Source organism: Narcine bancroftii, chromosome 12 (genome assembly GCF_036971445.1).
Source record: "Narcine bancroftii isolate sNarBan1 chromosome 12, sNarBan1.hap1, whole genome shotgun sequence".
NCBI lineage: Eukaryota > Metazoa > Chordata > Chondrichthyes > Torpediniformes > Narcinidae > Narcine > Narcine bancroftii.
In genome coordinates this window covers 21,054,068-21,067,421 of record NC_091480.1, presented here as the reverse complement: position 1 = coordinate 21,067,421, position 13,354 = coordinate 21,054,068, and the positions used below count along the sequence as shown (strand labels likewise).

Genomic DNA, 13,354 nt, shown 5'->3' with positions numbered 1-13,354 from the left:
GTGCCACCCTGCCAAAATAGGCTTTTTATTCTTGAGATTTATTTAAAAACAGATACATTTGCATGATGTTTATGTAACTGTTAAAAATAAGAACACTGAAAGTGGAGTTATAAGTCTTCTCAACAGGCCTATGTACTGTTTTGAATTTGAAATATTCTAGAATGCTAAAGAAATGGAAAATGCAGAGTGATCGTGCATGTAATGGACGCAATGGGGAATCAAACAGCAAAGGGCTTCTTTGAACATATGAAATTTATTAAGATCTATTGAATCAAATGGAACTCATTAAACTTTGGCAATATCAGATAAAAAGTATGCATGTTTACTGGAGAATTTCACAAAGATGTACTGGATTTCCGGTAGACCAACGTGAGATGGAACTATGAGGTTTTCAATGCAGTAAATAATCTCAGCACATTTTCAAAATTCAAGAGTAAATTTAGATTCACAGTCTCTGATCTGCTTGATGATGGCCAGCGTAAGGAAATAGCAAATTGTATTAACAAATGACCAAATAAACCAGATGGGTAAACTTGCAACAGACCAGAGTTCAGCTCAGGAAAGGAAGTAAGGGAAAGCAATCATTCAAGAGTAAATCTGATTAAGAAAATAAGCAAGTCTTCCAAAGATTGCAGAATGCATTTTATTGTTGCTGGGATCAAATTTATCAACTCCATGTAATTAACTCTTATTGCAACTGAATATAAAAGTATTAGCTTATGTTTTTCAGTGCTGGGAAACCAGAGTAGGACAAGAAATGTACAAGTTGATGATGTTTGACCTGATTATAATTGCTGCTGTGACTTTGTTTGTGGAATTTCCAAGAAAGTAAGCATTATTTTCTGTTTTTCAAATTATTCTGAATTGTGAAATTTACATTTGTGTCTTCATAATTCATGAGTTTATCATGTTTAAAAACATTGATGATAGTTATAAGGTAAATTTTGATCTTTAGTTTAAAATGCCATGTTCATTTTTCCTGAAAATATGACTAAAAAATTCAATTGTACATATTTTAAGTCCTATTTAATTAACTTGAAGCATGAAATCATTCACAGAATTAGAAAAGCAACCAATAGTATGCATGAAGCTTAATAAAATTTTAGAAAAGCCCAGATCCAAAGTTCAGATTTATTGTCAGAAACAACCCTGGGATTCATTTTCCTGCAGGCCAGACAGAATTTCTACTTATCGCTAGTGCAAAAAAAAAACTGTACTTAAGATAAGTTGAGTATACAAAAGAGAGAGAGATGGAAACAAACTGCAAATACAGAAAAAAATATTCAGTAACAAATAATGTACAAAGTAAATGTCCTTAAATTAGTCTTTGATTAAGTTTATGTTTAAGAGTCGAATGGTGGAGGGGTAGCAACAGTTTCTGAACTTGATGGCATGAGACGTGGTACCTATACCTCTTTCATGATGGCAGCAGTGAGAACACAGCGAGAACCACCCTCTGACAGCAGCATTCCATATAGATTTCCTCAAAGGTGAGGAGAGTTTTGCTGTGCGCCCACACCAGACTGCGATGCAGCCAATCAGCACACTTTCCACTACACATCTGTAGTAGTTTGCCAAAGACCATGTGTGGGGTCAATCCCTGTGCAATGCATAGCTACATCGGAATAGATTCACTGCTATGTATTTAGACTCGAGGCCATGGAGGGAAAAACAGGATTTCCCAGTTTGGGAATGCCTTATATTTGTCAATTAATGAGATCAAAAACTAGCTACAAGCTAAGGGTTTGAACTACAAGGAGGATATTTGCACAAAATAATTTAATAGGTCATGCTCAGAACCACGGAGAACACCGAGTTCTAACTTACCAGTTTATGAACTGTAGGTCATGGAACAGTGAGTTATTTCCACCTGCAGATGGGATTGTGGCCAGGAGCCATGGCTCCAAAGACAGTTGAATTTCCCAGAGGTGCAACCCTTCCCATAGTCTTTGGAGGGTCCATCCTTTGAGTCTTGCTTGCTCCTATGCTTAAAGCTTTTGGTTGGCATGGTTAAATCACTACTCAGTTACCAACAGTTCGATATAAAATGGACAAACAAGACATCCGTGAACATTATGACTTCCTGCAGCTAGTACCACTTTTCTCCAGATCCTTGCATACCCTGCTCTCAAGAACCCAACCAGCTCCCTATTGAATTTGTTTCCACAACAAGTTATTCATTAAATAGGCCATGTCATTGTTTAAAACTGCAATTTACTCAATTTATTTTTGCATTTATTGAATGATTTCAAAATCTGATTTAAAAAAAATAGTTTGTCACTCTTTCAAATACACGCGACTCATTTTATTTTCAAGTTGCTGGACAATGTGTTTTAATAAGGAATCCACTTCTTTGATTTTCAGATTACTTGTGACTTTTTGCCATTTTCCACCATTCACGTGGTTGGGGCAACAACAGTTTAGTGTTCCGCAAAATGTATTGGAAATTGTATATGGTCAAACTATCTGTTGGATAGGAACTTATTATTCACCGTTGCTTCCTGGAATTGCAACCATCAAATATTTTGCAATATTTTACATCAAAAAGGTAAACTATCTTACAAAATATATCAATGAAAATAAATTAGATAACATTTGTAATTACAAAAGGAATGAGCTTTCATTTGTACTGCATTATCCCTGTCGATTAAATGTTGCAATTGATGAGAAATACTGTCATTTGATTTGGGTTTTTTGAAAATTCACATGATGTTGTCAAATGTGTAATTTGGAGCAGTTTTAACAAAAACCCTATATGAAGGATGATTAGTGTTAATTCGAAATTCATTGAGATCTTGTGCGAGTTGAAGCATTTTATTTTGAAGGAGAGACTGTTCTGGTTAGGTTTCCTTGGATGGGATGAGACTGAGTGGAGATCTGATTGAGAAATACAATATTACAGCAACTAGATTGCTCATTGGAGAAATGTCTAAAGCAAGAGGGCATTATTAGATTTATCTGATCGAGTTTTGTTACCCAGAGGGTGGCTGAAATCTGGTAAGTAGTGTCTGAGAGTTGGAGAGTCAGAAACTCTTGACAACTTTAAAAAATTATCTAAATGAACACTTAAATCATTAAATTTTCAAGTTATGATCCAAGTGCTGGACAACAGAACAATACAGTTGGGTTCTTGATGGACAGCATGGTCATGGTGAAACAAAGATTCTGCTTCTATGTTATATGATTGTGAAATAAGAAGAGGGGGAGTGGGATTAATAAACTCTGCTAAGGGGTGGCGTGGACAAAATGTCCTCCTAGTGTTATGATAAATAAGTAAATATTACCAGTAAAGGAATAATCTGTTCTGAATATTTCAGGTTTCATTGATGAACAACTGTCGGCCTTCCACCAGACCTTTTCGGGCATCAAGTTCTAACTTTTTCTTCTTAGTGGTTCTGTTAATTGGGCTTCCATTAGCCTGTGTTCCAATACTTGGCAGTATTGTAGTGTAAGTATTCAATGTCAGTTCAACATTGTAAAATTGTTTCCTTGCAGCATGTGATACGAACTTTGCTCAAAATGATGGCCTTAGCAACTGTAGGGAGTTGACCATTGCATCGTTAGATTCTTTTATTTTAACTTTGACTCTATTAACGCCAAAAAATGTATTTTTAAAAAAAGGAAAGTTACATAGAAATTCATTGAGAAAAACTAACAACTGTTATAATAAAAGGGACATAGCATAGGATTGGTAGACACATTCTTTTTCCCACGATAGGCGAGTTTAAACAAGAGACCATTGGTTTAAGAGGAGAACCATTTAAAGATCTGAGAGGTAAGCTTTTCACACAGAGATATTTTTCAAATAGAATAAGCTACCAGATGTGGATATATAATCAGTTACAATTTAAGCTTTTAAAATACATTTCAACAGGTACATGAATAAGAAAGATTTAGACGGAGATTGACCAAAGACAGGCAAATGGAATGAGCAGGTGGACAATGTTATGGAGAGGGGATGTTTCCATGAAGGCTGTAATGTTCAATTTTTGTAATGGTTTTAATGGAAAGATAATTTTTTAGATTGAGTTTAGTCATTCTTATGAGAGGCTAATAAATGTGGATTTTTCTTTCCTCTCTCAAACAGAACCAGTTCATCGAAGGCTTGTGGGCCATTTGTTAGATTCAACACCACATGGGAAATTATACCAAGCACTATTGAAACATTTCCAGAAGTCCTTCAGAATGTACTATACGGATTGGGATCTGATGTTTTTGCTGTGACATTCTTTATCTTTGTATGGTAAGCATTTAATTTACTTTGTTTTCCTGTTGGGCAGGACCTGTTTGACCAATTTGCTGGAGTTCTTTGAAAATATTCTGGGATTTCATCTGCTGTATATCATGTGAACTCATCAATATTGTTCAAGAGCTAAAAGCTCACAATCACTCCACAGCAGGTACAATATCACTGGCTCTCCACTCAGCTCTGGATCACCTCAAAAACAGAAACTCATACCTACGGCTGCTCTTCATCGACTACAGCTTGGCCTTCAATGCCATACTTCCCTCACTGCTGGTCAAGAAATACAAACTATGGGTGTCTGTACCCTCCCCCCACCCCCCGCAACTAGATCCTTGACTTTCTTATCGGAAGACCACAGACAGTACAAATTGGAAACAACGTCTCCTCCTCATTGATTATCAACACAGGCACACCCCAAAGATATGTGCTTAGCCCACTGCTCTACTCATTATTCACCCATGACTGAGGCCAGGTACGAATCCAAAGCTATCTACAAGTTTGCCAATGACACCACAGTTGTCGACAGAATCACAAATGGCATTGAGGAAGTGTACAGGAGAGAGAGACAGATCAGCTTGTTAATGGTGTAATGACAACAACCTTGCACTCAACGTCAGCAAAACCAAGGAGATGATTGTGGACTTCAGAAGGAAGTCAGGGGAACACGACCCCGTCCTCATCGAGGGCTCAGTAGTTGAGAGGGTCAAGAACTTTAAAATCCAAAATGTCATTATCTCCAAGGATCTGTCTTGAAGCCTCCATGTTGATACAATCACAAAGACAGCTCGTGAGTGGCTCTATTTTGTGAGGTGTCTGAGGGATTCATTATGTCACCAAAAACTTCTACTGGTGGACTGTGGAGAGCATTCTGGCTGGTTGATTCACTGCCTGGTATGGAGGCATCAACTCTCAGGACAAGAAAAAAACTCCAGAAGGTTGTTAACTCAGCCTGTTACATCACAGGCACCAGACTTCGCTCCATCAAGAAATAAATGAGGTGGTGTTTTAAAAAAAGTAGCCTCTATCCCCAAAGACCCCCACTACCCAGGCCACACCCTCTTCATTGGGAGAAAGGTACAGGAGACTAAAGACGAGCACTCAACGGCACAAGGATGCCACCTTTCCGCTGCCATCAGATTCCTGAATACTCAATGAACCAAAGACGCTGCCTTTCGTGCACTGCTATTTTTTTTATTTATGGCATTGTTGTGTTATGACATGAGTGCTTGCACTTTGATGGTGCCACAAAACATTTTTTATTTTCATTGTTATGGACCATGGACAGAGACTGACTGTGCAGCGGGAGAAAGGAGCGCGTGCTGTGTGGAGCACTGGAGCAACAAACTGGGAGAGGGAACAGGTGTGTGGAGCGTGAGAGCCACGCGCTGAAACCAGTGGGCTTGCTGAGAGCACACCCAACGCTGTCCACCCGTCTCCTCCAATCATGAGTGCCGAACATGCACGCTGCAGCAGTTAAACCGTCCAGCACACTGAGAAACAAACTGTTAGTGTGTTCACATGGCAGCTCCAGCTAAAAGGCAGGAGGCTGAGTTACTCTGTTCGTGGGTGCCAGCACTGCTGTCCTGACAGAAGATTTCCCAGAGTGTGGGTCCGACCTGTGCTTCTCTAGTACCATTTCGAGAAGAGGACTTTGTGTGTCAGAGGGTCACCTGGCGCAACCCCAAAGAGGGTTTCGGAGATGATAGTGACTAGGAGGTCACTGTGATAAACTCCCTCGTGAGGAAACTAAAGATGGTCGTTACCACATAAGAAACTAAGGAAAGTCTCCAGTAGTCACCTGCCAAGGTCATAAGTCTGTTCAGTGACAAGAGTCCTCTCTCTCCACATTCAACTCAGACCTGTGCATAACTAAACTAAGACATTAAAACCTGGAGACCAGATTCTGTGGACTGTTCTTTTGACTGATTTACTTGACGAGATTGACTTGCAGATTTGTTTTGGGAGTTTATTTTGGGGCATTTGGGCTTTGACTGTAATGATCTGAGTATTTTTACCCCCATCTACACACTATAAATATCCATTGTTAGTATATAGTTGCCATAAAGGCATATATTTGGGTGTTGAGTTTATTGAGATAATTATATTATTGACAATTGTTAATAAACTTTGAGTTAAACCTCACCCGTCTGTTTATACATCTTTCATTTGCTGCTGGTGAGGTGTAACATAGTGTTGGTGTTGTTTTGGGAACAGGAGTGGAGTTACAAGAGTTATATCATGCATTTATTTAAATGTAAAGAAGGACGTAATTTAGATTTTATTCTTTTTATCTGCAGCCTCATTTTGTTTTATCTCATTGCCCTGGCTGCAGCACACAAACGAGTTGTTGTTCAATTAAGAGACCAACTAGCTATGGTAAGTGAGTTGAATTTTTCACCAATATAGATTTAAAGCAGCATTCATCTGAAGTGATGTTAGTTTTTCAGATATCTCAGTGATATATATATTTTCCTCATTATAATTAAGGGGAATATAATGGGGAAAGTAATATATCAAAATAGAAAATCGTTAAAAAATATCAACAGGTAAGAAGCAGATACATAGGTAACTGTATTTAATATATAACCATATAACAATCACAGTATGGAAACAGGCCATATCGGCCCTTCTAGTCCACACAGATTCCTCAACCTTCGCAAGAAGTTGAAACGCTGCTGGGCTTTCTTGACTATGGAGCTGATGTTAAGTGACTAAGTGAAATTCTTCACCAAATGCACTCCAAGGAACTTGATACTCTTGACAACCTCAATGGTAGAACTGTCAATGGTCAGGCGACCGTGATCTTGACAACCTTCTCTTGCTTTTTTAAAAAAGTTCAGATACAGGTTTTGGTGGATTTAAACTAAACTCATCACACAAATTTCAGAAATCCATATTTCAGTCCAATCTTAATGTTCTGATGACTGTTAATTGTTGACATCAGTCTCTTTTGAAATGATAAAAATAACTTTGTCTGAATTGATATCACTTTTTAAAAATTTCTCCCAACAATTCCTTTCAGACCCTAGTACTGAAGGCAAGAGGTCATCTTCATTGTTTTAGAGCTGCAACTTTCTTGTGCTAAATTACTTCTTTTCATGTGGGCTGATTAATGAATTTGGATAAATGGGACTCTGGGAATGAGCCTACACCTTTAATATTTTGAGGACCTTCACTTTCCCAGACTCTGAATCACCCACCCTTGGGGCTACAGCAGATTTAAGGGGGGGACCATGGACTAAAATCATAAAATAGTCTTTGTTTTTATGCAGTTGGTAGAAGAAGTACGAAGAAATCAACTAAATTTGATTGCTTCACAGGGAAGGGGCCCCACAAATTTTGAGCAAAGTCTTAAGGGGGCTATTGCCAGAAAAGGGTTGAGAATGGCTGCACTAATGGACACAGACGCACCATTTCAAGTGTCAGTGCCAGCAGGGGGGAGGCTGATTCAGTTGTTCATATGTGTATCTGGAAATTCGACTGGATGTCACCTGGAGATTGGGTATAAAACACCACTGAAATCTGAAAGAACACTTCTTAAATTTGAGTGTTAAAGGTTAGAAACTACCCTGTTAGATTTCTCAGACCAACTGCAATGTCCTCCCATACATAGAACAGTAGAACGCAGGAACAAGCCCATCGGCCTACAATATCTGCGCCAAACATGACAGCAGATGAAGCCGAATCTCATCTGCCTGCATATGATCCGTATCCTTCTTTTCACTGCATATCATATATTTATCGAGGAACATTTTATACACTACTTTTGTATCTGCTTCTACTACTACAACAGACATGTGTTCCAGGCACGACCATTCACTGTGAATAATCTCTTAAATCTTTTCCCTCTCTCCTTAAAACTATGCCCTCTGGTTTTAGAACTCCCTATCCTGGAGAAAAGGCTATGACTGTTCATCTAACCTCTGCTTTTCATGATTTTGTATACCTTTCGAAGGACACCATACACGCTCTTGTGCAACAAGAAAAAGATGTTCTAGCCCATCCATCCTCCTTGTAACTCAAATCCTGGGAACATCCTGTGAAATCTTTCTGGTTTAATTGCATCCATTCTAGCGTGTAGAGACCAGAGCTGCATCCAATATTTCAGGATTGCCTTGCCAACTTCTTGTAGGACTGTAACGTATCCCAAATCCCTTACTCAGTTCTTTGACCAATGAAAGCCAACGTGCCAAATGCCTTCTTCACCACCTTGTCTACCTGTGTTGCCACTTTCAAGGAACTCCCTTGTCAGTTCTACAATACTCTCTGGGGCCCGACCATTTACTGTGCAGGTCCGCTTTGGTTTGACTTATTAAAATACAACACTTCGCACTTGCCTGAATAAAACTCAATCTGCTGACGATGCATTGACAGAGTTTAGAATTGGGGGGCAGTTTAAGCATAAGAAATTGGCTGTTAAGACTGTGTTGAGGAAAAGCTTTCTAAACTCTGGGGATGGTGAACCTTTGGATCTCTCTGTCTCAGAGAGCTGCGAAGGCTGTCATTGTGTCTAAACAGAAATTGATGCATGTCTTGACATTAAGGAGATCAAAGATGTGGGCTGGTACTGAAAAGTAGAAGATCAGGCACAATCGAAATGATTGACAAAGCAGGCTTGACAAGCAGAATTGATTTTAATTTATAAATTTGGACATACAACATGATAGCAGGTTTTTTTGGCTCCAAGAATCCGTGCCGCCCAATTTACACCCAATTAACCTATGCCCCAGTATGTTTCAAACGGTGGGAGGAAACCAAAGCCCCCAGTGAAAACCCACAGGGACACAGGGAGAGTATACAAACTCCTTACAAACAGCATGGGGTTCAAACCCCAGTCCTGATCGCTGGTGCTGTAATGGCATTGCGCTAACCGCTACGCCAACCGTGCCGCCCCAACACTTTTTTTCTTATTTCTTATGTTCCCATCATTCACCTCCATAAACTTGACATCATTCAAAACACAAGGCTGTATGAGAAGGTAACTCATCACAACCTTCTCAAGAGCAATAAAAGATGGTCAATAAGTGTTAGTCTTTATATATGTTCAGTCATTGTTTAATTCTGGGGGAAAAAAAACCTGGAGGGCTAGACCTGTTACTGAATATCAAACCAAATTTTTCTGCTATTTTATTTGGAGATTGTGATAGGTTTCATAGCTTATGCCTAAAGAAATCTCTTGGTGCCTGCCACATTGACCACCGCCAGTGGGCTGATAACGCCTCAAACCGTGCATCTTGGCGCCTCACAGTTTGGCGGGCAGCAACCTCCTTTGAAGAAGACCGCAGAGCCCACCTCACTGACAAAAGGCAAAGGAGGAAAAACCCAACACCCAACCCCAACCCACCAATTTTCCCTTGCAACCGCTGCAATCGTGTCTGCCTGTCCCGCATCGGACTTGTCAGCCACAAACGAGCCTGCAGCTGACGTGGACTTTTTACCCCCTCCATAAATCTTCGTCCGCGAAGCCAAGCCAAAGAGATGCCTGATGGACTAAACAATGTTTACATTTTTTGAATCTTAACACATTTTTTGTAAGGAGACGTGATGGATATGTTTTAGATTTATTGGATATAGAATATTCAGCAAAAGATGAAGAAAACCCTTTTTGTTTTTGCTGATTTGCTGCAATAAATTGTGTGAGAATGTAATTGAGAAATGACAGAACATCAATATACTATGATTATTTATTTCTGCAGCAAGGTCGTGACAAGCAGTATCTGATCAGAAAACTGACAAGAGAATCATTCATTGCAAAGAAAAGACTTGCCATGTCCAATGCTGAGAAATAGTGAAACATGATTTTTTTGATACAACTTTTCAGGAGCTGATATCTCAGGTTGACTAATATTTTTAGGAACTGTATTCTTTATTACATGGTTTTCCTGAAACCCTTTCCTGAATATTTTGTTTCTAATGAAAGCTAGCTATCTTCCTTCATAAATATTCTTAGGATTTGTTTTTTTTTTCTGATTCTTATTAAAATATTCCATTTGTATTAAAATTCATATTGAAAACTGTTCACTTAAAACTTCTGTGGGTAACTGTTCAAACTGGTTTATTGTAAACTACTTATGTACTAATTTTAAAAGTATAGCATTTTTTTTATTATTTCTTTCCCTCACTACATCCTTTAGGGGAGTGCATACACTACATATTAGTAAATAATATTATTTATTTGTATGAATTTTCTTTTAACAATTTAATACTGTGAAGCAGGCAGCATAATTTTACCACTCAAAAAACATATGCACTTTGGGCTACTAACCATTCAGCATTCGTAACTTTCATTTTAAAAAAAATGATGAATTGGTAAAGGAAGGGAAATTTATTATTTCATTTCAGTTTTGCAATTTATACAATTGTTGTTCATGAAATTTATTTTGACACTACAATCTGAGGGAAGAACCACTTTTTAAAAGATAAAACGTACTTTAAATACAGTAAACAACTTTTATGCGATGGTGGATATGAAAGCTGGCCAGAGCATGTGGATTTTTCAAGCTTTCGCCTCCACATTTTAGATAGTTAGAACTTTTGGATATTATTTTGTAAAATGTCATTGCTACACATTCCTCAAATATTGCCATTGTCAGTTTTCTCCTGAATAAATTGATTTGATTCTCCCTCCTCCACATTTTATTCTTGAGAAACCTGTTAAATATACCCATTCCTTTATCAAATTACCAATGTTCAGTTGTTTAAATAAATTAGTGGGAGGATATCATTTGATCAACTGTCTGTTTAAGACATGTCATGTGATGACATAGCTTTATTCAAACAGTCCTGAATGTCTAAGGTTGTAATTACAGACTTTAGTTTCCATGGTATTATTCAGTCATCTGTCTGAAATTAATAAATATTCACCATTTCTTGAATATTACCAGAGATCTTTGGGAGTGGTTACTTTTATTGAGAACCACCATAGCTATAAAACACAGTAAATATCACTGTAATTACAAAGTATACTACATTTAAATGCCTATCTGTGAGGTTTTTGTCAAGTTTTATTGCAACCTGTCCTTCCTGCACATGCTCTTAACTTGCTAAACATATTTCTCTAACCTGCTGAATAACTTGTATGATTAAAATAAATCTCTCACAGATCAATATCATGGAAATCAGATAATAAAACAATGGAAATGGATCTTGCTAGAAAGATGTTGGTTGTTAACAACCAATACGATTAATGTGCTCTTTGATTATCAAGTTCAGGAATATCTGGTGAATTACAAATCTTGAGAACTTATTGGTCAACTTGCATCACTTTGCCATTAGTTTTAGACAGTTGGCACCTTTTTGTTTTTCTGCTTTAAACTTTTCATGATGTTCGATCGGACAATTATTTTAATGTACTGCCAAGAACACTTTGTAATCATAAACACCTTGAAGTTTTCATGGTTAACTAACAATGTTAAATCTTTTTTTTAATATTTTGATAAAAATTGGATTGTTTACTACCATGAAAGTTGAAAATAGTTGAAAAATTAGGGTCTTGAGTTGTGCAAAGCCTGCGACTTCCAGGCTAAGTTAGAATGTTAACATTCATCATCCTCGATGTCCCATTGCACTTACAAGCTCACCTATTCCTGGGCAAGGCTCTATTGGCATATGCTGTAAAATATCACACTCTGATAAAAATCAACCTTATTTTAAAAACTCTGTTACATCAGATTGTGAAAGAAATTTGATGAAAAATTCCAAGAATAAAAGAAAATGTGTGTTTGTTGTAATGATCTGGAGTGGAGTGAGACCATTTCCTTCCAGTGAGCAAAGTTCGTGAATAAGGAAATGATGCAAGTCAACATTCATGAAGCAACAATTGTGCTTTGTTGCCTTAAAAGAACATCATTAATATAATAATACTATCACCAAAATATGTTTCGAACAATTATGATCACTATATTTTATGGTAAATTTTGATGTGACTCAGGGAATTCTATCATTTCAACAAACTATTGCATTCAATGTGTTACAATTACACCATCCACAGAGAATTAAAATTAGACTGTTGTTGCTCACTGTTGATGGAGATGTTTTAGCGTGAAGCCCTGTAATAGTTGTTGGGATGTGCCTTTGATCAAACACGTGAATTTTTGTTTTACTACCACATTTTTCTACTAAATTTGGAGTAAATATTTTTATTTGTGTATATTTCTGTATAAAGATGAGTGTTATACACGTTTTTGTCAGCTTTATTTTTAATTAAAAGTTTATTATGTACTCAATGTATTATTTACTTACAATATTAGATTTTCTCCAGAACACTGACCAGGTATTTTCTTTAATAAACTATGTCTTACTTTTGAGGTAATGCCTCAGTTGTAATTTATTTGACTGGTTCTTTAGTTTTCAGATTTTGTCGAAATAAACTTGTGTTTATTTGTATTTGCATTTCTAGAATGTGATTACACAAAATGTCCGCGAAAGCATTTCTAGTTCATTGGGATGTAAATGAATGTTCACGAATCTGGAAAATGAGGCAAATCAGCAGATGCTTGTCTTTTCGGCACAAAAATATTTTCAAACAATTTACTGTAATCTATGTTACAAAACCCAAATCTGCAAAATATTTTGTAACCAAAGTTTTTATCATCTTGAACTGATTTTGTTGAAATCAATTAAATTTTGGGATGAGAGTATTTTTCTTTCTTTGGCTTGGCTTCACGGACGAAGATTTATGGAGGGGGTAAATGTCCACGTCAGCTGCAGGCTCGTTTGTGGCTGACCAGTCCGATGCGGGACAGGTAGACACGGTTGCAGCGGTTGCAGGGGAAAATTGGTGGGTTGGGGTTGGGTGTTGGGTTTTTCCTCCTTTGCCTTTTGTCAGTGAGGTGGTTATATGTACCTGTGCATCTGCAGCAAGCAAGAATTTCATTCCATCTGTGCAGATGATGTTTTAACGCTTCTCATCACTTTAGAACATATTGCCAACTCGCAGTATAGAGTCAGATTAATCCAACTTAAGGGCTACGTCTCTGGCACTTTCTCTTGCTGTGTAGGGTATCTTCATCTGGGAGTTAAAATATACTGGTGAAGTTAGGCAATCATCTCAATGACCTAATATTTCAGTTTTGCTAGACAGGCCACTCTAACAGTCCTTAAATGAGT

The 13,354-nt window shown here is 37.6% G+C and overlaps 1 protein-coding gene across 1 annotated transcript in view; it reads left to right on the top strand.

Annotated features, from left to right (window-relative positions):
* The window catches only part of LOC138747123 (transmembrane channel-like protein 7), a 37,498-nt gene extending 24,946 nt beyond the window's left edge, over positions 1 to 12,552 (top strand). Inside the window, exons 11-16 of the mRNA XM_069906078.1 lie at positions 731 to 828; positions 2,365 to 2,548; positions 3,318 to 3,448; positions 4,088 to 4,243; positions 6,544 to 6,622; positions 9,943 to 12,552. Coding sequence (XP_069762179.1) covers positions 731 to 828; positions 2,365 to 2,548; positions 3,318 to 3,448; positions 4,088 to 4,243; positions 6,544 to 6,622; positions 9,943 to 10,035 — 741 coding nt within the window. The 3' untranslated portion in view covers positions 10,036 to 12,552. The remainder of the gene's footprint in view (positions 1 to 730; positions 829 to 2,364; positions 2,549 to 3,317; positions 3,449 to 4,087; positions 4,244 to 6,543; positions 6,623 to 9,942) is intronic.
* The last annotated feature ends 802 nt before the right edge of the window (positions 12,553 to 13,354 follow it).